This window comes from Squalius cephalus (genome assembly GCF_949319135.1).
Source record: "Squalius cephalus genome assembly, chromosome: 17".
NCBI lineage: Eukaryota > Metazoa > Chordata > Actinopteri > Cypriniformes > Leuciscidae > Squalius > Squalius cephalus.
The window spans coordinates 10,858,520-10,885,653 of NC_137138.1; the positions used below are offsets into that span (position 1 = coordinate 10,858,520).

General features: G+C 37.0%; 1 protein-coding gene across 4 annotated transcripts; it reads left to right on the forward strand.

Annotated features, from left to right (window-relative positions):
- Positions 1–623: 623 nt before the first annotated feature.
- LOC307144250 (dual specificity testis-specific protein kinase 2) lies at positions 624–25,753 on the forward strand. 4 transcript variants are annotated; one of them, XM_079846489.1, is made up of 10 exons: positions 624–901; positions 1,518–1,578; positions 10,971–11,164; positions 12,261–12,382; positions 13,655–13,703; positions 13,972–14,121; positions 22,171–22,344; positions 22,685–22,768; positions 24,238–24,324; positions 24,502–25,753. In XM_079846489.1, the coding sequence occupies exons 2-10, from the start codon at positions 1,545–1,547 to the stop codon at positions 24,601–24,603; spliced, it is 996 nt and encodes a 331-aa protein (XP_079702615.1). In that variant the 5' UTR covers positions 624–901; positions 1,518–1,544; the 3' UTR covers positions 24,604–25,753. The 4 variants fall into 4 exon arrangements, with proteins under 4 accessions (XP_079702615.1, XP_079702612.1, XP_079702613.1 ...); XM_079846486.1 differs by having other exon boundaries at positions 726–905; XM_079846487.1 differs by having other exon boundaries at positions 729–905; positions 1,521–1,578.
- The last annotated feature ends 1,381 nt before the right edge of the window (positions 25,754–27,134 follow it).

Below are 27,134 nucleotides of genomic sequence, written 5' to 3' on the forward strand. Positions count from 1 at the left end.
CTCATTACCTACATTCCACAATGTGGGTGGGTGAGGGTGTGGAAATTATGACAGAATTTTTATCTCTCTCAAATTCAAAATTGCTTTATTGGCATGACTGTAAATAATACAATATTGCCAAAGCTTGGAATACTTAGAATAATAATAAACACATCAAAATAATAGAATAATAACTAACTTAAATTTAAGTAGTTATATGTAATATATAATATTTAAAAACTTAAATAACAAATTAGAACATGTGTGAACATTTGATACCACAGTGTTTTAACATAATATACACAAACACATTACCGAGGGTCACTGTGGTGGACAAACACATTGAGGTCAGACACAACACACACATTACACAATAAATTATGTGTGTGTGTGTATGTGTATGTGTGTAGGTAGGGAAAGAAATATTCCTTAAAAATCCATTTATACATCACTAGAGGGCGTCAGAGGACAGTGGTCTCGTGAAAGATTGTTCATTCTGCAAACAAAAACAATATCAGTAGCCTACTCAGCAGAATATTTAGAAAGTAAAAAAAAAAAAAAAAAAAATTAAAAAAAATTCTTAAATAAAAAATCTATCGCGTGTTGAAAGCGCCACAGATTTGCAGTCTGAGAACTGTATGCGCAGATAAGTGGAGCCTCCGTTCAGCATGAAGGCTTCATCTCGCAGGTTCCTATAGCAACTGATCAAACGTGTATTAACTTGAGCCGTGCGCGCGTTCTGTGCTTGTGAACAGCAAAGCGCGCGGATCAGCGTGAATGCGCACTGAGCTGCGCGCCTGGTCTGGAGGAGGAAGTCTTCTTCATAACACTGTGGATTCACGCTTTGATGGACCATCAACATCTAACGAACGTTTTCTCTGGAAGGTGCCAGAAAGATTTTTGAAGAGAGGCAGGTGTTTTTGTAAGTGAGTATTTTCCTTTCTTGTAATCCAATTAGAAATGATATTGCAGGATACCGTTTTAGTTCATATTTAGATAACCATGTGTTTGTTTTGTTTGTTTGTTTACTGAATATTAGTAACCATTCAGATATTTCTATGTAGAACATTTTAATATTAAGTATCTCATGCACAGTGTATTTTTTTTGTTGTCATTGCTTTTTGTTATGAGAAGCATAATAAAATATATTATTTATATAATTAAAATATAGCCTAATTGAAAAAAAATAATTAATATAACATAAAATATAGTAAAATAAAAAAATATATATATTATTTTCATTTTAGGGTTACTGTTTCAATTTAAAACTTTTTGCTCGAAAGATGGTCTGGAACAAATCAGTGTCCAAATGTACAATCAAATGATCTTTTATCTAGCAAGTTTATTTAAAGACAGTTATCTAACACTTTATCTTTTACAAGCGTAGACAAGATCTAGCTTTGCAAAAAAACAAAAAAAAAACAAAAAAAAAAAAACCTGGAGAGAAGAAATAAACACTTCCTAGTCAATCAACACTCAAGTCAATCACATGTTTAGGTATCATTTGCTCTTGCTCATACTTGTGTGGTCTCTCCTAGAAGCAGTCACAGGAAGAAGATCTCCTCATGATGCATATGAACAGCTTATTGAACCGATGGAGTAAGTATTAAACGTGTTCTCTTTTTTTGTAAGAAAGGACCATGCAGAACGTATTTTGGCTAACTTTATGTGCCGTATGTCGATATCTCCGATATTTTGTTTGGACTGAGATGCATATGAACCTTCTAATAGCCTGGGTTAAAATTAGTTGCAAGTTAGGTCAGAAGATTGGATTGTGTTGTATTGCAGCGGAAAATGACGGGTTGGTCTTCCCGTCTCCCCAGCTGTACCAAATGACGTCTGAAATTTACTGCAGTTGGCAAATATTCAGTTATAAATGCTGAATACGAATATACTGTCACATGCTGATAGATGGTGTGTTTATGTTACTGGCTGTTCAAATCATGTGCGTGTGACTTTAAAAATGATTGACTAAAAATATTATTTCTCTCTGCATTGTCTCATATATCTATCAAAAGGATTTATATTATATTGTGTGACATCTGACACATTGTGTAGGTGTGAAGGTTTGTTGAGAGGTTAGAGAGTACGAATGGAAATGTACTGTAGGTGATAAATCAGATATTTATATCTACCGAGAGATACAGAGACCGCGGGGTGTCTACCAGCACTGTCAGTTTAGCACAAACGGAAACATTGCAGGATTTTATGAGGTTTTACACTTAAATCAATTGAAAAAATGACTGGTTTTGATTCGCTCTCTATCAGTTGCTTTACAGGAAGCAAAACAATAAATGATTTCCCCATAGACTTCTATTGTAAGGGCATTTCTGTCAGTGCATTTTTTGTTTGTTTCTTGTTTACATACTGAGAGACAAAGCGAAATTAGTTTCTGTGCGCTCATGAAGCTGTCGAAAAAGCACTGAATGTCCCTATACTTTTAAACACAATTCAAGTCAAGATGTCTATTTATACTCTGAATCGAGCTACCAAACATTACCAAACATATTAAATATTTTATGGTTTTTGTAAGAAGTCTCTTATGCTCACTTAGTAGCCTATGCATTTATTTAACCCCCCAAAAAAACTGACATTGTGAATATTGTTACATTTTAAAAGAACTGTTTAATGTCCAGTCTTCAGGGTCACAAGATGTCTATATATTTATACAGGCAGTTAATTTGTTTAAGTGTCATATTTGCTTATGGGTTTTGCCAAACTACACCTCATACCTGAGGTCAGTTACCTTTTTGACAGTTCTGTTATGTCACCCAAGAGGGGAATAAAGCCAGTCATGAATGATTTGGACAGCATGTCCATCAGTTAGTTCAACATGAAAGTTGTTGGAAACACTGTTGACTTTCGCATTTGTAGTGGAAGGTCTCAATAGAAGGTTAAAGGTCATCTATGCAGTGTAGGCTAAACAAAGAGAACAAGGGGTTTGATTCATTATGACTGAGTGAGCCTGCTAATGATCTCAAGCTGCAGCTATAATCTCTCTCTTTTTGATGTAATTAGAATAAATATCCTTTGTGGAAAGTCAGATTACCTTTTCCCTCACGTTTTGTATATTACCGGTTGGAGTTGGTAGATCCATCCGTACACGTGCAAATGGAGATCAAGTGTCTTTAAACCCTTGTACATAATAATAATAATAATAATAATAATATGTTTATTTTCTATAGCGCCTTTCAAGAACCCAAGGTCGCTTCACAATGCAATACAAATAGCAAACAAACAGCAAGCAAACAATCATCGGAAGTCTCGTTTTCATATGTGTGGGTGACGTTGCTGGACAGCCTAAGCTTTTCTAGTCGTATCAGTTATTTAGGCCACACTGTGATTTGGCCTTTCTGAATTTGGTTTATGTAGTTCTCTACGGTCTTTCTTCAAGGCTTTATTTGATGCGTCTGTCCTCTTGATAGTCTGGTAAGACGAGCAGATATGTGTTTTTTTTTTCTCATGTCAGGTGCTTCAGAATCTTCACAAAGTGTGGAATTTCACAGAATGGTGTCTTGGTATGAACCGCACCCTCTGTGTGTGTGTGTGGTTTAGGTAAACCCTACGTTATGGGGATGAAATGTCCCCACAAAGATCGCAATATCCAAAATCCTTGTCCTAGTGTGGACATTTTTTGGTCCCCAACAGGAAAACAGCTTATAAATCATAGTAAGAGAGTAAAATGTTCAACCCGAAGGTCTTCCTCAGGCAAACAACAAGTACACAGCAACTCAGCAAGATACAATTTACATAAATGTGATCCGTCACAACTGATCTAATTATTTGACTCATTAACCCAATCATCTCATTTTTTTTTTTTTTTAAACACAAATACCAGAAAAATCCCAAATAATCACCAATATATAAAAATAAGTTACACAGAAAAAAGCTGCCATTACTCCAGTCTTCAGTGTCACATGATCCAATGTGTTTTCTGGATTCTTTGATGATTATGAAGTTCAATCGGCATTTATTTGAAATAGATTTTTTTTTTTTTGTACAAATGTAAAAGTTTTTACTGTCGCTTTGAATCAATTGAATGCATGAAGTATTTTTAATTTCTTTAAAACAAATCTTACTGACCCCAAAGGTCATAGTGTACATGGCCTTATATCACTGTGAGTACATGAGTCAGTAGTGCCTGACCTCTCTGACTTAACCGCACCAGCTTTTTCCAGTGTTTGCCTGAGCTCAGCTATCCATGTCCTGCAGGGTGACTCCTTTACTCTGTTTATTTTGAATGAAACCGATAACCTGTCATCACACCCTGAAGACATCTGTTTGTTCTTGAACCCCATGTAGTTTTGACATTAACTGATACTTACACTTGGCAACATTCGAGTATCAGACAAATTATTTTTAAGAACGTTTTCTACATAATTTTATACTATCCTTTCACTCTGGTTGTGCTGTTTTCTAACATTTCCAAACCACTCCAACAAGACCTTTTCGATATTCGGTTTGGCTCGGCCAGTCATGGTGAAGTAAAAGTGGGATTGAAACAATTAATCCTAAATTCCAAAAGAAGAAGTAACTATAACTACAGTTTGTATGTAACTAACATTAACTAAGATACTCTGCCAAGTCTTTCGCTATTCCTCGTTGCTAGACTGCACAGCAGCTCTGCATAATGTTAGGAAAGAAAATGTATTTTCAACAATGTTCCTGATCACATCCAAGTCCAACTTTAACAGTTTGCGTCACATTTCAGTGTGGATTGTTGTGTGAACCTGTCAGAATGTAATGCAGGTCTTGCAAGGGAGTTTGTTATGGAAATGCTTGAAGCAGTGCCAACTATATAATTCATTTGAATAATCATTTCACATGCAAAGCGCTAATTTACATATAGACATCCATAAAGGCACAGCAGCAGAAAAGAAAGCATGTTTAATTCTAATAATCAGGGAGGCTAGAAAATGTTCATGGAAAACTAAATTACCAGTGTTTTTAGTGCAATAAACTTTATTAGCATGCAAATGTATGACTGGACCCCTTTAAACAGTCTAGAAAAACAAAAAAGCATGTCATTTTTGTTATGGAACAAACTGAATCAAACCGGATTATTACTAGTTTGCAGTTTGGTTAGATGTCCATTAGCTGTACTGATATTTGACCTGCATTTATAGGAGTGTCTCTGTCCAGAATGCATTACTCATCACACCCGTCCTGTATGTGTAAATTATGCATGTGTCGTCTGCATTACCTATGATGACTGAGACCTGCTTAACCCACCCGTGACTTCAGGGTTATTATCGGCCAAATGAAAGCACTTAGAGTAGAGATGGTTACCGATCTGAAATGACAGATTTTCACAGCTTGTGTTTTCAGTTACCAGCTGTGAGACGACATTGCACTGAATATTCTAACATAATATGAAGCTTTGGGATGAATCTAGCCAAACTGTAATCTTCATCGCCTCTTTCGGGTTTTTTTTTTTCTCTCACTCTTTCTGTCTCATTCACACACTCTCAAGCTCACGTCATTGAAAGCAGAGGGGATCTGACCCAGATAGTTTCAGTTGCCACACAGACATAAGGAAACTTAATAGATCTCTAAAGGAGAGCGTCCAAAGAGACACACACGAGAGTCCTCGCCTTACACTGAATTATTTATTATGTAAATGACCTGTTTTAACCCTCAGTTGTTTTAAATGCAAAAGCCCATGTTTTTTAGTTATTCTGTTCTTCATCTGTGGACTTTGAAGAGTTTTGATAATCACAGTACCTGAATGCCTTAAAGGTTGAGTGCCCACCAAAGTGTTTCCAATTGTTTTCAAAGGTAGCGACGTATATTTAAAACGCCAGCAGCTTGATGAGGCGCCGAGCATCTATTTCATTCTGAGTGCTGTGCTTTTGTTGTTGTTGTGTGTTGCCGAGAGTAAAAAGTTGAAAATGTTTTGGTGGACCCCAAATGCTAAAGACTATCTGATTTCGCAGATAGTTTGTTTCTGAATATAAGGCCTTGTTTCACAGACAGGGCTTAGATTAAGCCAGGATTAGGCCTTAGTTCAAATAGGACATTTAAGTAGCTTTAATAAACATGCCTTAGAAAAAAACATTACTTGTGTGCATTTTGAGACAAAACAGTGGCACTGACATATTTTAAGATATATCAGTGTAAGTTGCTTTCAGTTAAAACAGCTCAAACATGCATTTTAGTCTGTGAAACTGTGGGTCAACACAATGTAAAGTACTTGCTCTGGCCTTTGTTTCGGATGAGGAGATGGCTGAACCACGTAGAAAGTTGTCATTGTACATCCAGGATGTGATGGTTGGTCGATGTGGTATTAGTCCCGCCTCTCCTCCACTGTGATTGGGCTGTTGAGTAAAAATTGACAGTGATGAGCAATGAGCATTGTGTTTCACTCAAAGCTGAAAATGTTTCAACTTTCGGCAACAAGAAAAAAACGCCAATGTTGCTGGCATTTTGAATACGCAGCGCTCCCATTGGAAACGGTTTTTAAAAATATGCTGGCCTCAGGAAAAAAAACACTTTGTTGAATAGACACACTGTAAACCACTATTTTTTCCCAATCCCCCCAAAAATGGCTTTGCTTTGCCTCAGAATTGGACCCTTTTTCTTTCTTTCTTTTTTTCTTTTTAAGTGGATAAAGAGGTGTTGTTCACCATTTCAGGAGCCCTGTTTCTAATTTCTTCCTCTCTTTCCAAGGTACAGATCAAGCAAGAGCTTTGCGTCACACCACATCTGAATCCATTCTACACTTGTTTGTTCTTTCCATGTCGTGTCCATGTCACACTTGGTCTTTTGACTCACTGGGTTGCTAAACCCCTCAAAGACCACGTCACTCGATCCTACGTTCACCATTGTCATGTGCATGTGAGAGAGGCAAGGTACGTCTGGCGAAGCAGGTTTCAAGTATCACGCATAACGACAATGACATTCGAGGATGGCATTAAGAGTCAGTGCATCCGTGTGCGTGCATGTGCATGGGTTTGTGCGTGATTGTACAAGATATCAAATATCAGCCAGTTATGTATTGGCAGCAATCACTCTCTCTCTCTCTCTCTCTCTCTCTCTCTCTCTCTCTCTCTCTCTCTCTCTCTCTCTCTCTCTCTCTCTCTCTCTCTCTCTCTCTCTCTCTCTCTCTCTCTCTCTCTCTCTCTCTCTCTCTCTCTCTCTCTCTCTCTCTCTCTCTCTCTCTCTCTCTCTCTCTCTTATCATACAGGATTTGTGAGTTTCTTATCTTATCTGTTGTTATGTCAGGTTTGATGGTTAGGTGACCTGTCTATCTTTGAGTGCTGTTTACTTTATATAATTCTGGTAATGATCCCTTTAGATGATAACAGAAATACCAAGATTTAGACCCCGATGGATCTTATTACATCTTACGTACATATGCCATCATAAAGTATTCATGGAAGTTTTTGGAAAAATGCTTTTGTTTGTTCACACATGAAACCACACACAAGTGTAATGCGGAAGCATTTAATATCAACCAGATGTGAAAAAGAAACGTTTCAATCAACACCTTTTGTTAGCATATGTGCACTCAACACACACCATGTTTTTTCCACAAATCATCCTTACATACAGTATTGTGCTGGTACTGTAATACAGGTGTATCAGATGGAAATACCATGGTATTTGGTGAAACAGTATAATAAAGTTGTGGCTGATTCTTTATTGTTAATATTTTGCAAATTTAGAATAATTGTAAAGCTATGAAATAACACTAATGTAATTATGGGAAATATATAGTGACCATGTATATCTGGAAAGTATATATATTTATTAGCCTAACATTCACAGTCGCCAAGTGCCAAATACAAGTTAAAAATTGGCATGGCGAGAATATGAAACGTTGTCATTCACCAGTTGGCCAGTAACATTTTTATGAATTCTAACAAGGCCACGTCAAAATCACAGACAAATTCACACAAAATTCTATAAAAAAATAGCGAGTTTTTTAGTAAACATTGTCGGTTATGTCTTAAGTATCGTAAACAGTTGAGAAAGTAAACGCATGTGTACAAGAGCATTCGCTCTTAAAGTGACAGCAGCCTAATATTCCTGTTGCTGTCTGTGTTTTTAATGTTAATCAAACAAAAAAGCACAAAGACAAAAATCACTGACTGCTCTTGACTAAATAACTTTATTCACTTTAATAATGGTTAATTAATAAGGATGTTTAATACAGTGAAGACAATGCAGTGTTATTTTACATTTGCTTAATTAAATTTCTGTACATGAGAATTGTGAATTTTCACTATTTTGGTGTCAATACTGCCTGTTTTTGCAAAAACATTTTCATGGCCGGTAAAAAATATTTATGGCCGGTAAATTTTCTTAAGTCACCGGCACTGGCAGGTGTGGTAAATAGTGGGAAATAAATCAAAACCATCTAATATTTGAGCATCTTCTTTGTTTAATTTTGAAATTTTGAAATATTACATATAAGAGATTAGATAAAATAATAGATTTTTGTAAATACATATTGCACTAGTATTGAATGATTACCATATTCATATAAATATCAACTTTTGTATTTTCATTGTGCATGTCCAAAATAAACAATGACAAAGTAATTCTGATGCTTTGTGGGTAGTACATTGTAATTTGTAAAACTCAAACAACGACAAGCACAAAAACAAGGTCAAAACAATTTTAATTGGCAGCTTTGACCAAAAACTTGACCAAAACATGTTGATGGACTAAATTATGTATCTTGTAGACAAACTTCAGAGCAACACTGCAAATCCCTTAGACTCTCTAATGACTATAGCCTTTTCTCCATATGTGTGGCCAGCTAGTTATCTAATCGCTGTTTATGCTGAGCTAACACTGATATTATATGAACTCTACTTCACAGATCTTGCCAGTGCAGCAGCAATGCCTCATTGCCTTTGGGATTATTGCAACCGATACAGAGCTTTGAATATCTAAGCCAACACATATGTAATACAGTGCGAGGGAGTGTGTTGGTGTCAGTAGCCTTGGGTCATTGGCTGGTGTGTCGGTGGCAGCTGATGGATGGAGGTTGTGGCAGGATCATCACTGAGAAACCCTGTAAGGATGTTATGTGTGGAAGCCAGTAAACATGTTATTGGGCAGTTAGGACACCCGGTGCTCTGGGCACCAAAAATGACGCGTTTTCAATCGAGCAATGATGTAATCTCCAGCTGAGACACTAATGCGCAGCTCAATAAAATGTCTAGATTATCCGCACTATGCACACATGTACACGTAGACTTTTTATTTGCAAGCCGTGGTCTTTATAGATCTCATGGTCAGCCACAAGTTTGTGCTACTGTAGCACATAAAGGCTTGCACAGTGTATGGCATCATCTACAGTACACCAAGCATCAGGAAAGACATAAATAAATATAAACTTTGGCTGGCCCCTTTTTTATTTAGACCAGAGTCTACATTTTGACATCATGTTCATCCAGTGAGGTCATTAAGAATCGACGAAACTGACACTGATAGGTCACGTGATACTGTATGTAGTTTGTCCGGATTCCATTCATACTATATAGAACACCAAAAACTGCCAACTGAAATAGAAAGACGTCTGGCCAACATCCAGAGTGACCAACCAGAGGTTCTTTTCGAGTTGGGTAAATTTGAAATTGGATATAACTCTGACAACAAAGTAAATTCTGCAGGTGTGCTCAAGGATATCTCCTTTACTTGTTTCTCAAACAAAACTCTTTCTTGAGTATGTTTCAGAGATTTGACATCATCGCAAACTCATTGAAGTGTATGATCCTTGTTCAACTTGCATGCAGTGAATTATGACTATAGTAGAGGTGAACGATATAAACAAAACTTTATATTATGAGATTCTTACAATTTTGGTTGATATCAGTATACTGTATATACACATTTCTATGGAAATGTTTTTAAAAAGTACTGAAATTATTGAAATGAAAATCATTTGCAAAGTAATTGTAGACCTATATAAAAAAAAAACACAATGACATCACTGTAAACTAAATTAATAACTGTTTTACAATGAAAATTAACCATCACTGAACTTACTTAAGCTGGACTATGATACTATTTTCTTCTAGATCTGCTGTACACACGAAACAAACTTTGTTGCATTATTTTCCTGTTATCACTGTAACGCTGATTTGTTTGAAACAATCTGTTTTGTAAAAAGCGCTATATAAATAAAGGTGACTTGACTTGACTTGACTTGATAGTTCACCCTCAAATTAAAAATAATTTATACCCTCAAGTTGTTCCAAACCTGTATGAAAATCTCTCTTCTGCTGAACACAAAAGAAGATATTTTGAAGAATGTCCATAACCAAACAGTTGATAGTAACCATTGACTTCCATAGTATTTTTTTTTTCTTTTTTCTTCATATTATGGATGTCAGTGGTGCCCATCAACTGTTTGCTTACTCATATTCTTCAAAATCTATTCTTTTGTGTTCAGAAGAAGTAAGGAATTCATACAGGTTTGGAACAACTTGACGGTATAAATGATGACAGAACTATCCCTTTAAGTGTGTTGTATGATTGAGATTTTTGTAAAGGCTTTGCAACTACGCACATGTCTTGAAAGTATAGAAACAGATTTATTTAATGTATAACAGAATTATTATATGAGGTTACAGCTGGAGAAAAGAAATGTATCCTGAAATATAATTGAGTTGTGATTAAACGGGTACAAAAAAGTACCAAACCAAAGTACCAAAGGATAAAGTAATCTTTTTCATTGTCTGTTCTTGTCATTTTTCATCTCAGGTTTTTTTTTTTTTTTTTTTTTTCATGTATCTGTGGATAATCCTCCGCATAGATGCAGTGTTGGGCATTAGGATTGATCTCAAACAATGCTGGCTTTACTACAAAACTGGTCTTACGTCATATGATTAAGGCGCTGTTTATGATGAATTGTTGGTGCATTACAAAAAAATCATCAGCTACAAATAAATCTCGCTTGCTTTGATTGCTCTACATCCACTTCTGCAGTTTAAAACTAAGCTTTATCTCTGTTGCTTCTGCTTTTTTTGTTGCAGATGAGATCTCTAAGATGTGTGAGGTAGATGAGACTCCGGAACCGGTCAGTCCCACGCTGCTCAGCGAGTCCACAGACACCTACTGCCAGACCGACTGCTGGCACCCACTCCGCACCACCGTCCGCAAACTGGAATTCTGGGAGGACTTCAGCGCAGAGCTTATCGGAACCGGCTTCTTCTCTAAGGTCTACAAGGTAAGGGTTTCCTGTCAATAATGGAGGAGCAAAAACAAATTACTGTTTGGAGATGGAAAGTTTGCAAAAAATTGCTAGAATCTCCTAAAGGCAGCATGTAAAAATGGACGCAGCTGCTGTGTCGCTGATATTGAACAGCACAGAATCTGATTAGATAATCTGCCCTTTAGCCAATGTGCACTGATTTAATCAAAGCTGTGAAAATGAGGCACAATGAGATCTCAGGCATTCAAGATAAATGTTTTTGTTCCACCACTTGCAGCCTTTCAAGAGCAAAGGTTTTGTTCCATACCAAATTATGCTGCCAAATAATCTACTATTCATTTTGTCTGGAAGTCACGGCCCTATTAGTCCTTACAACAGAACTGTACAGACATGACGTGTCTGTAGTCTCCCAAAAACAAGCTACGTCCTGCAGACGGTTTTTAACCCAACAAAGAAATAGAGGTTAACGTCATGTACTGTCACCACCCAGTCAAGCTTAAATGCTCTTAAAAGCCTTCACAAACAAGAAAATAACTAGGTGATTTAAAAAAAAAAAAACTGAGGAATTACATTTTGTTAACCACATTTTTTTTTTTTTTTTACAGTATATGCTTTTATTTTCTTGTTTTGCAAAATATTCTCACTCCTGCGTTACTTTTACCTCATGAAAGAAAATAAAGGGCATTTTGTTACAAGTAGACCTCACAAAAATGCCATAAGGGGATTTCCAATGTGTGAAACCCTTTGTACTTGATATCTTGAGTGAAAGAAAGACTTTGGTGTGGACTAAGCTCACATCAGAGCTTTACAATAGCACAGTGATAGAACGTAGAATCAGTGATAGATACCGTGTTTAATATCAGTGCACACAGAGCATGAAAAACTGTGGCACATGCCTCGACTGTGACCATTCTCACACCACGGGCCAAGAAATCATTAATTTATATTCTGTGTAAAGAACATTGTGTACTAAAGGAAACGAGCGCTGTAAAGGAAGAGGATTACCCCAGGGGGAAATAAGAGGGATGCTCCTTTTTCGTTGTGAATGTGTTTACAGAATCTCAGTGAAAGAAACTCACAAGTGAATATGCTGTTGTTCTCTACCGCTCAGGTGATGCACAGCACTACAAAAAAAGTAATGGTGGTGAAGATCTATAAGAACGACGTGGATCAGAACAGCATTGTAAGGGAGATCAGTCTACTCCAGAAACTCTCCCACCCGAACATAGTGAGGTGAGCCGCCCCTGCGCACACGATTAATCACTTCCGTCAATCCCACGCCGGCCTGATGCTCATAGCGCCCACTCAGAACATGGGAAGAAAACAACTCTGACTCTAAATAATAAAACCTGACTGGGTTCAAATTTCTTGACTTTTAACTAAAGTAACCAGTGATTGGCTACAAAAAGCATCAGCCTTTGAGACTGTAATGCCTACAACACAGCCCTTGTTTTAGTTACTGAGCTTTAGTAATGTTTGCTAAACCAAGCATCATTATTAGTACTGCTTGTTAGGATGCATTATATATCTAGACCATATCAGTTTTTGGCAAGTATTAGAGATTTTTAATTCATTGGTGTCAGGCATTATTGGATATTTAAAGGGATAGTTCATTCAAAAATGAAAATTCTATATTTTGAAGAATAAGGGAAACCAAACAGTTGATGGACCCCATTGACTTCCATAGTATGGAGAAAAAAAAAATACTATGGAAGTCAATGGGGTCCATCAAATGTTTGGTTACCGATATTCTTCAATATATCTTCATAAATTGAAAGAAATTGATACAGGTTTGGAACAACTAAATGATGACAGAATTTTAATTTTAGGGTGAACTATCCCTTTAAATGTGCATGTTAATTCTAATATTTTAATTCAATATATTAACTTCAAATCTTAGTTAGTCTTCAAATCTTAATAACACTGTTACATATAATCTTTAGCAAATTTCCATATGAATATCAATTTTTCACACTGTACAATGCTGTGATGCATAAATTCTTTCGTAAAATGTGAAACGATTGACTTGCTATTTTTGTTTTATTTTTAATTTATTTTGGTAAAATAGTATTATCAGACATTTATTAGTTATCATTCATAACATGAAAATAATGACTGATTTTAATATTTCTATTTGCTCATACTTAGGGTAAGAGTAAACATTTGACCCTTTGTATTCAGGCCATAGTATTATAAAGGCTTGAGGTGGCCTCATGCACAACCTAGCAACCACCCAGAACACCCTAGCAACCCAATAGCAACTAAAAACTACTATAGTATCTGGTAAACACCCTAGCATTAAGGCAGTGAGCTTTCGATAGGCACTCACATTTGGTTGGAAATGTAAAAATCTAGCTTATTTTGCACTTCTAAAATGCTTGAAATTAAGTTTTATTTCACTTACAGTAAGAGCTTTATAATTTATCTCAAGTCAATTTAAAAGGGTTTACACAGATGTATAAAGATTTGTCATAGCTAATAAATGTTCTAATTTTCTTGTTGTAGGTACCTGGGGATCTGTGTCAAGGAGAACAAGCTGTACCCAATTCTCGAGGTGGGTGACAACTTTTAGGATTTAGTATACACAATTCAGTGTATCCAGTACATGCTTTCTCAATGGGCTGCCCGTCAAATCTTATGACACAACCAGTGACTCACCATCATGTTCTTCTAATGTGTCAAGAGTATATAATTTTCTACAAAGCGAAAGTTTTCCTGATTTAACGTGCTGTAAAAGTGAGTTGCGTTTTCACTGTATAAATCAGGTCAGGATTGGAAGTGTTTTATAATCTCATGTGCTTCCCTCCTCCTCCTCCTCCTAGTATGTTAGCGGAGGCTGTCTGGAGGAGCTGCTGGCCAGAGATGATGTCAGCCTCTGCTGGAGGGAGAAGATCGAACTGGGCTGTGATATCAGTCGAGGAATGGCCTATCTCCACTACAAGAACATCTACCACAGAGACCTCAACTCTAAGGTGTGTTGGCAGCCTTTAGGGATCAAAGTTTAGCAGTTTATGGCAAAGACATATTATGAAACATCACCTTGCAGCGTTCAACCTTGATTTGAAGGCATTTGAGGCCAAAAACACGCCTTGCAATTATAGATAATGACAGACATTTCTAATGCCAATCCAATGAAACATGCGCTAATGTTTTTTCACTCTTAACTTGCCTGACTTGAGTCATGTTGTGGACAAAATGATTCAGCAAGACCACGTATTCCAGTGTTTAACTGGTAGTTCGTACACTTTTCTTGTGTCCATTACTTCCTTTCCCATATAACATAGCTGGCTGTGGCAAAGACTTTTTTATTGCTTTGGTACTTTTTGTACTTTTTTATTGCTTTAATTTCTGATAGTAGTTATGAGATAGCCATAGTATTATCTCACACAATCTCACTCAAAGTCAAAGTGAAGATTGGCATACTTACACAGTGACCCAAAAGTTTTCTGGATGCTTTAGTAACGCTTAATATCTTTTAAAATAAAATGATTGTAAATAAAAGTGAACTCACTCTTTTTTGTTATTTTTACAATTACCATTTAACCAACTAAAGTGAAGTTAGTTCTAGGAAAAAGGTCTTGCATTATTTGCTTGCTGATGCTGCTAGTTGATATTATGTTATCTAAATTGTGAATGAATTTCAATGCATAAATGATGCATTTTAAGTGTGGTATATTTGCAAAAATATCTTTTTGACTCCCATTCACTTTTGGATACTTTAAATTCACATTTGAAACTATAAAAATATTGAATGGCATTTTGTAACAAATAGTTTTTCAATGTGTGAAACTGATAATATCTTGAGTGAAAGGCTTTGGTTAGGTGTAAAGTCATATCTGAGATTTACTACGGTTATGGTTTTCCTTTGTCCATTATGAACACAGAAGCAGAGTGATGGAACGTAGATAGCAAAACACATGTGACCATTCTCACACCATGGGCCAAGGTATTTAAAAAAAATTTTGTAAAGAACATTGTGTCCTAAGAAGACGTGTCCTGTAAAGGAACAGGATTAGCCCAGGGCTTCTTTCTGTTTTTCTTCTGAATATTTTTACAGAATGGTACAGGTGCAGTAAAGGAAACAAAAATGAAACTCTACTGTAAATGCACTGCCGTTCAAAAGTTTTTTTTTTTTTTTTTTTAAGTTTCTTATAATCACCAAAGCTGCATTTATTTGATTAAAATATTAAAAACAGTAACAAACAAATATTGTGAAATATTATTATAATTTCAAATAACAGATCTCTTTTTAATATATTTTAAAATGTAATTTATTCCTGTGATGACAGCTGAATTTTCAGCATCATTGCTCCAGTCTTCAGTGTCACATGATCCTTCAGAACATTACACATTACCCAGCACATAACATTACAATGAAAAAGAACATGAATAACTTAAAGAGCACTGACCTGTACCACCTGACTGCTGCAGTTCATTTCGCCGTTGATAGTGTTGGCATTGAAATACATAAATTCGAGTCGCGAATCACTCCAAGTATAACGTCACGGGTTTCCATCTCTTCCAAATTACTGTAGTTATGGCATGAACACAGCATAATCTAATTGTTAATTGTCAGGAGGAACTTTAAAAGCTGCTGTTTCGGTTGCGGTGCTCAGTGACTGACGTCTGTCTAACTCTGCAAAGCATGAAATGCGCTGATAAAGTGTGATGTCTGCGCAAAGTTATGGAAATACATATGTTGACTGGCAGGTAGGACATCGTTAGCCTGACTACGTCAGACTTCGTACTTCCACTCAATTTCATTTCGCTTCTGTACTCAGTCTGAGATAGCAACCGTTTTCCCCGTTTTCCTCCGGCCTGAAAACAGCCGGCCAATCAACGAACAGAGGGCGGGCTGAGAGCTGTGACGTAGACGCTGATTGTACCGTGGATGCGTAGATTTACTTCACATAATCTGCAAAAGTCGTTCACAGCCATGTTCACTCCGGTATTTCGCTCGATGGTTTTGTTTTCGCATCATACATGTGTTTACAGTGGAAGTTAGATGCGGCTGAGCATGCGCATAACACACGCCAATGACGAAAATGTTATGGTCCTACACCTTCCACAGATGATATACATACTTATAAATACATTTAAGCCACTTAACTTAGGCTATGTTCACACTGTCAGTCCAAATCCGATTATTTGTTTATTCTATTGGAATCTGATCTAAAATGATTGATGTCCACACTGATTTGTGTGTCCATGCTGGTCTTTCTTTTTCTGGAATATCTGCATTGGTTTCTATGGCAATGGTCTTGTGTTAACAACAACCGCAACATGGAGGGGTTTGCAATACAGATGTTGTCTTATTTTTTACCGCATGACAACGTGTATCCGCCACGCTGGACTACTGCGTCTTCTGAGGCAGCGGCAGAACCGTAGGAGGCTGGTATGAGTGGCTTTATTCTGTGCTGTCGTCTCCACCGGTTTCAAAACATGTCTCCATTACATTATCTTCTGCTCGTTCGGCACTTTGCAACAACACAACCTTGTTTCTGCTGCAACTTTTTCAGCATGTTTCCAATAACAACATCTGACGTTTACGTTTTACGTGGTGTGGGAAAGTCGCATAAACCATGCGAAATCCGATCAGAGCGGTCAGACTGAAACGGATTTCCAGAAATACGATTTGAATAGAATTTCAAACCACATATGAATGTATGTTTTTTCCAGTTCACACTTGCTAATTCTGATCTGATTTCAATCTATATGCACAAAAATCGGATTTGGACTGACAGTCTGAATGTAGCCATAGTGATTGCCATCAGGATGTGAAGAAACTTTCATCCAGCATAACAAAACAAAATTCTGGAAAAAATCGCCAGCCCTGCCTTTAATGCATTCTTGCCAAATAAAGTATTAATTTCTTAGACCCCATACATTTAAATTGTAGTGTATATGACGGGTCACTAATATTGTTAGTGAAGTAGACAAAAATACAAAAGTGTTACTTTTTGGGAAGGGATCCTATAAAGTTCTGAGCTGTGAAAAGCAGTCATGGTCTTGACAGATTTAACTGTGTCTGTTGCCAGGCTGCAGTGAGCAGTGAGCACAGGACTGTGTTTGAACAGAGATGAGGAGGTCAGACCTTTATTATGCTAATGCTGTACCCAACATTCACCATTTCATAAACACCAGACCTGCGACTGCTTTTCACCTCTTTTCCTTTCTTCTCGCTCTCTCTATATAAAATGACATGCTGACTCCCGTCCACTTTCAAGCTTTTATCCTCTCACCCTGCTCACACGCACACAATTTTACTAAAACCAGACATAGCCTTAGCCTTGTTATTTTTAAACAGTTTAATATTGGATTTGAAAAAAATAGATTTCACATACTAGAATGTGAGTGGTGCTCATACTTGCCAACCTTGAGACCTCAGAATTAGGGAGATATTCAAAATGGGGGGGGGGGACTCGAACTCATACTCATATATATAACACACACAAACGGAAAGAAAAATGTAATTCATTTATTTGACAAATTCAATTCCTTAAGGCCTCTCCTCAGGAGGTTACACCCTAATTTGTAACTTACAATAACAACAACACTCCTCTACTAGGGGTTGCACGACTACTACTAGTCGATTTCTTATCAAAACAATACTCGAGTTACTCGACTACTCGTGGTTCATGCTACTGTAAATGAAAAGACATGAAATAGCTAGGCTAGATCTTATCAATAAACATTTATTACTTCATAGCCTAATGCAACAATTACATAAGTAAACTCTCAAAACATTATAATTATGACATTTCATTTTTAAATTTTCATGTAACAGTCTAAAGCTAAATAAATAGCTGTTCTTGCCTTTCATTTCAGACATCTGCTTCTAGGGGCCGTTCACATATCGCGTCTTTTTCGCGCTCAAGGTTGTTATTTCAACCGTAGGCGCGCGGCCGCGGTGAGCACGCTCATAATGGAAGCAACGTGCGCTAGTTTTTCCAGGCGGGTTTTTCCTTATCATCTCCAGAAATATATCTAGCAGTAAAGCTAATGCGAGGGCTAGAAATCAATTAATCCTTTGCTGATACGTCGTCATCATGGAGAGCGCAGTTTGGTTGCATAGCAACGACAGACGCCATGGGAGCGCAAGCGTTTGGTCTGAAACGGCGCCCAGTGACGGATGGTGTAGCAATATTGTTGTCCGGGTGGAAATCGGGAGAAATTCGGGAGAAAGGTCGGTCCGGGAGATTTTCGGGAGGGGCTTTGAAATTCGGGAGTCTCCCGGACAAATCGGGAGGGTTGGCATGTATGGTGGTGCTTGCAATGCGTTGGGTTGCTATGGTGTTGCTATGTGTGTAATAAAGGGTTTTGAATGGTTTATCACATTGCCTCTGTATGTGGTTGCTAAGGTGTTTGGAATGGTTGCTTGGGTCCCAGCCAACAAAAATGTTCGACGTACTTTTTGTTAACATTACCATTAAGTTATGAAAACGTTATTTCTGGATGTTCTCTAAATGTTTAAAACATCCTATTTTTTTTAAAGGTGGGGTAAGCGATATTTGAAAAACGCTGTTTGAAAGTTGGTCGAACCGACACAACCAGACACAACAACAAACGTGTAGCAAATCGGCATTGAGGGGCGTATGACGGTGGAGGAGAGAAAACGAGCAAGAGGGAGATTTGAAGAAAGACTGTAGAAAGAGAGATGGCTGAGAGACATTACAAAAGTGAAAAGCTCATAAAAATATCAGTGAAAAAAAAATATGAGAACATTTTAGAAAAGCTTTCCAGCGCTGGACAGAGCTAAGCGGGAAGGCCTGAAAACAGACACAGAGGTTGCGTTGATTCCGCTCCATACGTGAATATCACTAGTTTTGAGTGTCATTGTTTGTCTAGAGCTGCTGTGCTGTTGGCAACTAACAACGAAGTCTCGCATTGCATATGTAACAGAGGCCAGCTAGTAAGAGTTGTGCAAGCTGATGACTGCTAGAGAAGGTGTTTACTGTTTAGCGTCCTTGTTAGTGCACCCGCTGGCTATCGCGGTTTGAGACCGACTCGGAGCAGGGCGGTTAGGATTGGAGGATGAGCTTTGGAGGCGGAGCAATGAAGAGAGGGGTGTGTTTGTTTAGGTTGATTTCAAACATCTAAAATGTTCAGCAACGACTTTTAGAAATAACATACTGCACCTTTAAATGTTTTAAATACGTTTTTCTTGTTTAATTAAACGTTAGCGAAAACATTAAGTGAATGTTAAATTTGATCATTTTGTAAACAATATGAGAACATTGTTTGAATGTTCTCAACCCATCTGAGACAAAAAAAAAAAACATTAGACTAACATCCAACTATAAAGTTTCAGAAAAAAATTGCATGAAGGTTTTGAATTACATTTTTGATAATGGTATTAAAAAGACTTTGAACAAACATTCTATTAACGTTAATAAAGGAATGTTTGTTCATAACTTTGAGAGAACCTTGCTAGAATGTTAGCCAAGTTTTTGAGAATGTTCCCTGTTAGATGGGGCATAGCTAGGGGGTTGTTTACTGGCCCGAGGGATTTTTCTTTTTCTTTTTATCATCTGCCAGGCAGAAAACATAAATCTGATTAGTTAGAGAAGTAATAGCACACCTGAACAAGCCACATGATCTGTGATATTTACATTTACATTTTACATTTATTCATTTAGCTGACGCTTTTATCCAAAGCGACTTACAATTGCTATATATGTCAGAGGTCGCACGCCTCTGGAGCAACTAGGGGTTAAGTGTCTTGCTCAGGGACACATTGGTGTCTCACAGTGGATTCGAACCCGGGTCTCTCACACCAAAGGCATGTGTCTTATCCATTGCGCCACACCACCCCTGTATTTAAAGGAGACCACACCACCCCTGTATTTAAAGTCCAAAGTAGTCGATTGCAGAGTTCACACGCATAGGTTTAATACCTATGATCACGCGCGTGAACTCGGCAATCGACTACTTTGGACTTCAACCGAAAAACAGGATGTAAACAAAGGTATTTGCGCTGGCTTAAATAACATCATTTTTATACATATCTTTCACATCTACTGCAGTCAGACTCACTCGTGTTCACTCTGAAGGAATCACTCACATTTTCTGTGCACTTGTAATGACACATCAAGGATGTTAAGAGGCTAAAAGCAGGTTTAGTACTTGCCCCATTGAAGTCAACAGGGTGCAAATTTTAAAAATAGAATAACTCGGTGTAGGCAACACCGATTTTTGTCGTTGTTCTCTGGATTGACAGCACTCCAAATGTACAAAAAAATGAGCTCAATGTTAAAATTGACCGGAGTTCTCCTTTAAATCCATAGCACAAAAATCACTACTATAGTTTACTACAGATTCAGAGTGTAACCCTATCCATAATTTTTAAATATTTTTTTTAAAATCAATACACATTATTTATGTGTATGCTTTTATCATGATGTTTCTATTGACCATTATTATACATAATTTTATTATTATTATTACTAATTATAATTATATTTTCTATCCCCTAACCCTTTGCCTAAACCTATTCCTAACCATGAACACACTTAGACACACACAACCTACCATACCACGCATTCACCCACCACCGTGTTGTTTTCTTTCTGTCATCTAAGTGCATTAATTGAAGCAAAGATGCCATTATCAGTGTGGGGTTGAAGCATTACTGGCTTACATAACACAAGAAGTTCAAGTTTCTGGTTCAAGTGTGGTTGTATATATGCTTTTTGTCAGTGGGTGTATTTAAAATACAGGGGTACTGTTACTGCCACACATGAAACCTCAGAGCCTGATACCACACTCACAACTGCATTGCACATTCTCATTGATGTCTTATTGATGTAAAGCTCTACCTGATGCTCTACTGTGTGAAGTCAGAGAGAAGAGTTTTCCCTCTTTTGTGTGTAGATGATGCTTGTGTAATGAAAGCCTAGCTGGATGCCTCTCTCATGTGTTTTCTCTCACTATTCAGCATCATATTATTTATCAATTTTTGCATTTCACTAATGTTACTGGCTCATTGACTGGAAAAATGAAAGCCGACTAGACATATTGTTTCATGGAAAGAACTGTGAAGAATGAAATTCACTTGGTTACACACATTCGCTGAATAACATGGAGAGAAGATTCAGTAAAACTCACTTCAGTTAGGTTTTTGTGTACTAAAAATATTAATATAATGTATAATTAATAATATGAATAAAATATATATATTTAATTATGACTAAATGTAATGATTATATTTCATATTATCTATTTAATATTATTAGATTATAAAATAATTACAATTATAAGTATTATTATTTAATAAACATTTTTCATAATACTATTTATTGCATAGAAATATATATTATTAGTCCAATCTGATGTTACAGGCGTAACTTTCTGTTTTAAGATAGAAAATAGAGGAAAATAGGAACTATAAAGTTCCACAGCTTTGACGACCAGGTCAGATTTGAATAGATCAGTCAGGTAATGACTGGATCTTTCTTCAGGCTCTAGCTGGATTTTGTGAAAGAGAAGCAGAGTGAAAGACAACATTTCATAGTGCTCATCCGAATCCTTTTATAGAGCAATGCTGCCATCCTGTGGTGTAATTCTGTAACTGTGCTTGGTAGTTCTGTTTTGAAAAATAACAAGTCTCTCTCATCAGCCAACGCTGCAGAGCTGCTTTATAGATGAATTGAACTAATCTAATAATTGATGATCTTTTCAATGGAACTGACTTTAGCTGAACAATGACACTATTTTCTGTTAGAACTGCTGTACAGCTGAACTCTGTGTGCATCGTTGAATCATTTTCCTGTTATCACTGTAAAGCTGCTTTAACACAATCTGTTGTATAAAGCACTATATAAATAAAGGTGACCTGATTTGACTTCTGCATATCGTTTTGGTAATCTGAGATGGAGAGAAATCTTCCTTATTGTGTTGTGCTTTACCAATTTCCTACTGCTTTCTTTCCTCATGCTGTAGTGATAGCCGTGAGATAAAGATCTCAAACTGTGATTCATGCAACAAACTTCATGTGTAATCTGTTGTTTTTGCTGATGCAGAACTGTCTGATCCGCGTGACCTCGCGTGGCAGGGAGGCCTTGGTCACTGACTTCGGGCTGGCCAGAGAGGTGGGGGAACTGCCCGCAAATGAACCAGACAGGAAGCTGTCTCTGGTGGGCTCGGCCTTCTGGATGGCCCCTGAAATGCTTAGAGGAGAGCCGTACGATCGCAAGGTACTGAGAACCAAATACAAAGACGACTTTGAAAATGAAAGTGTATGATATTAGGACATTCATGGTTGAATTGTCTTTTCCCTGAAAACTAAATTAGTATTGATTACTGACAGATTTCACATTAATCCATATAACCTTTTGCAGTTGCATCTAATTTGATGCCAGACTTAATCAGGTCAGGGCTGAGGAAAAGATTTGGAAAGTCATTTATAATGCAGTAAACTGTAAACTGTTTCTTCCTCACTGTGAGGGGTAAAGAGAGAGGCAGTGCTGGTGCTGATGTGATTAAAGACTGAATTCAACCTCTGCTGACTGGCCGTTTTTCCCTGTTTAATCATAGGTTGATGTTTTTTCTTTCGGGATCATGTTGTGTGAGATCTTAGCAAGAATCCCTGCTGACCCAGAGGTGCTTCCCAGGACACAGGTAAATACTCAAAGCCATCAACCTTCTATCGCATACATTAGGAAAGCAATGCTTAAAAAATGTGTTTACTTTTCTTGTAGAAAATGGCCATCAATGATAAAATCCACAAATTTCCACACCACAAAGTCGTGTTTTGGTGGCAAAATTGTAATACAATGGGAATTGTTTTTTTAGTATACTGACATCAATAAAAATACTAGTACAAACATATATATATATATATAATATAGTATTTTTTATTGATGTCAGAATAGTAAAAAAAAAAAACAGCAAAGAACAATATTATTAAACCCTTTTTATTAAATTAAACATTAGTGCAACAAACTTTCACTGCTCTTTTCATTTTTTTTTTAATAAAATCTTAAGTAAATACTTTAATAATAAATAATGCAAAAATTATTAATAAATATCTGATGTAATAAATATGCTGCATCCATATCCACTGCATTCATATTCATCCCACTGTCGTACTGTGTTGCTTCTGGGCAAAAAAAAAAACAAATTCAAGCAATTCCTCATAACATACAAATAATTTATGACTATAAATATTTTAAAATGAAGTTTGTTCACTAAGACATGGATTATATTTTTGATGCATGAAATCAAAATTCTCCAGATCACAAATATATGTCCTTTAAATGGATTTATTTCAAAAGATTTGTCCATAAATGAAGGCAAATGTGTTTTTTCATTTACACTAAATCGTTACACAGAATGCATAATTTAGTACTTGCATGAGCTCTGGGATGGTTACAAATAACCCGTAAGAGAGGCTTGTTATGTCGCATGAATTAGTATGGTTCTCTTTCCCGCACTGGCGATAAAAGTAAGCTCAGACAGAGTATTTGCCCTCTGGTGTACAGCAGTGTGGTCATTTACGCTTCATTAATGCTGATGGACAACCGATTTTGTCTGGAGGGGAGAGAACAGATAGATCTGATCTTGGTCAAGGGAACCATCGTACGGACATTTAGATTCTTTAGTATGGATTTATTCATTGTGTTCTTCTACCACATCAAGGATAATGATTTTCTGGTCAATCTACTTTTTCACTGTAGTTGTTAATTTATGTATGAGGCTAAAGACACATGGTTATGTTGTACACACTACTGGAATTTGGAATAATTAAGATTTTAATGTTTTTGTATTTTTCATCAAATAAATGCTGCCTTGGTGAGCATAAGAGACATATATATTATGTACCAGAATTGCACTGACACCAACTATAAACATTGTGTAATGTTCATTGAGAATTTCAATTTATAATTAGAGTTTGTTGGTACAACAAACCTACAATTTTGTCCTACAATTTTCTGGTAAGATGGAGTTTGTCTTAGACTCACCTGACAACACCACATCTTTTAGTATGGAGCATTTCCATGTTCTTTCAAAGGAACGAGTGAAAAGAAAATTGGTTCATTGGTTGTTTGTTTGTTTTTACATCAAAATGTACATCATTGTGTTCACAGGACTATGGGCTGGATGTGGAATCGTTCAGAGAGCTGGTGCACGGTTGCCCAGAGCGGGTTCTGCAGCTGTCGGCCAGCTGTTGCCAGGTATGAAGTGGTGTGTTTAATATGGCGTGAATAGGAATAACACCTGCCAAGTGAGACATTTCACCTTCAGCATTCACAATGTGGCAGCCCAAATCACCTGGTTAACTGCTTTGAAGATGTATATATAGCAGATTCAATGAAACACCAAAGCTTAACCAGTTTCTTTCTTTCTCTCAGATGGATGCATTCCGAAGACCTTCCTTCACTGAGCTTCTGGATGAGCTGGAGGACATCGCCGAGACCCTAGAGCCACCAGGCCACAACCTAACCACAGGGTGATCTTCACAAATCCCTCCTAACAAACCCCTGGACTGAAGGATTTAAGGCACTGTACTGCATAAAAATCTGCAGCAGTGGACCGTGACTGGCACTCTGTTCTCCCAAGAGTAGAACATACAGGGGAATGTCTGGTAACTGAGGACAAAACCACTCAACTGAATGTTCACTCAATAACCAGTTCTGGACGCCCTGCCTGCAGCCGTGACACTGAACGATTGCAAGAGTCCAATTTAGAGGCTGAAATGTACCTTTTCTGTTTTTTTTGTTTTTTGTTTTTTCCCAGATAGATGAAAGTAGTATGATTCATTAGGGACCAACTTGTCAATTTCTTTTTTGAAAAGACCAAATTCAACATGGACCACCCCGTTGATTCCTTGATTGAAGGTTTCAGGAAAATACAATATGAGCTTACTTTTTTGATAGCTGCAAAAGCAGGAAATGTGTTTAAAATAAGTATATAGCAAAGGTTGCACAAACCTGGAACAGACCAAACTTGAGAAATGAAGGTGTGCTAGATTTAATTTCACATCTTGCCTTTGTTTAAAAAAAGCATATTCCATCAGTACATTTACTGTACCAAGTAATTGCACAGTTGCTCATTTGACATGCACTGTTGATGTCACCCATTTTTGCCTTGTTGTGCTTTCCATGTCACTCATTTTCCCAGTGTAAACATCTTTAAGATTAATGGAGCTCTAAAATATCCTAATAATTTTCTCAAAAATGTGCTCGTAGAACATGCATATAGAGACACTGTTTACACATAAATACATAGTGTATATCTGAATAAAAATTCAGTTCATTTAGGTGTAACTGCTGAATGATCATACTAAAAATAACAGTACAAAGCTGTTTGTTAATGTACTTTAGTAAAGGCTGTGGATCACTATTTTCTCAGGTCACACAGGAGCTTTAAATATGTGAATATTCTCGTATTCGTCTTGTACTTTTTCCTTGTAGATATGTTTGTATAGCCCTTTAACTAGTGTTTCTAAGCGGGAATCTATTTTGTTTACTGAATCTAATTGAGCAGTTTGTATTATTCCTGACTATATTTGTGTACATGGTGTTTGGTTACATTCAAATATGGGTTCAGTTATATTTCTAGTTTATTAGTTACACCAATAAAAGCATATTGATTCGTTTTTAAGTCTTTTGACATTTATGAAAACAAGATCCATCAAAAATCAATATGTCCTTTTTAAACTCCTTTAGAGCACACAAAAAGATCTGCTTAAAACAAATCACAACAATAAATCAATATGCAAAGTACTTAAACGTGATAAAAACAAGTCTGATTTGTGTGATGCTATGTTAATGGAGCATTGCTTATTTTTGTCATTAGTATTCAGGTACAGTTCAGGGGTCTGGCTCGGTTTCTCAGATACAGGCGTCTGCATTACTGCCCTGTACTCTCCTCTGTAATTGAGGTGACTTGGAGGCCATGGATTTACCGTTCTGACAATGGTGTGTGCTCGAAAGTTCGATCCTCGCTGGGCTTCTCCTGTAAGAGACATGGCCTGGGTGATGGTAATTTATGATCAGGGAAAATCCATTTGGAGGCCACCAGCGGTGTGAAACGAGAGCACTTGGTGGTAAACAGTACATATGATTTGTGACAGAATCGTTTACAGCCAGAGGAATACGTGACATGCCTCCCTGCGAGGAAATGTACGTTGGTGACGGTAAGTGGGTGTCATTTCTGCTGGGAAATATGTTCCTATGGCGGTTGTAAATGACCCTGGTGTAAATGACCGTGGCAAATATATGGACGCAGGTCTCGTTATATGAGAAATGCAATCAGTGTCTCTCAGAACAAGGCTGTCATTCAAGTGATTCATTGAAACACACCCTGAGCACTCTTTTATTATACTAAGACATTTAAAAAATAATATCAAAACAATACACTGATAAAAAATTAATCTGTAAGGCTGCAAATTAAAAAAAGCATGATTCTAACAAATAAATCCGCTAACGCCCATTTCCGATTATCAAGCGTAGGCTACTTATCCTAATCATGAGTGCTATACAGGGATGACTTGTAGGCCAAAACCACGAAACGGGTCAATGGTTTTCTAATGGGTTTTTGGTTAAATGAAATCCATCAGTAGTACCCTCTTGTGACTTGTGAAAAGGGCGGTTACTATAACAAGTGGATAAATGGGACGACATAGGTTGTCACTTGTAAACTCATCTACTCACTAGTCCAATTTTACAGACTCGTGTTTAACTGAGCTCTTGTGAACTCAATTTTTTTTTTTTTTTTATAAAGACTGAAAGGGTTATCGTAAGCTTAGTGATAGTGACACTAAAGTCGTGACTGTGGTGTAGTTTATTAAGCCAAAGCTTATAGCTTTGTATGAAGGTAGATCACCGGAAACGAGACTGAGCATCCATGTGGTAATTCACATTTTTATTGATTTATTTCGCTCTTGTGTTGCTTTCAGTGCTAAATGACAACGTGTACAACTGTTTTACTGTTGAGCAGAATTAATATTAGTGTGTTAAACACTTTGCTACTAAATAAGATT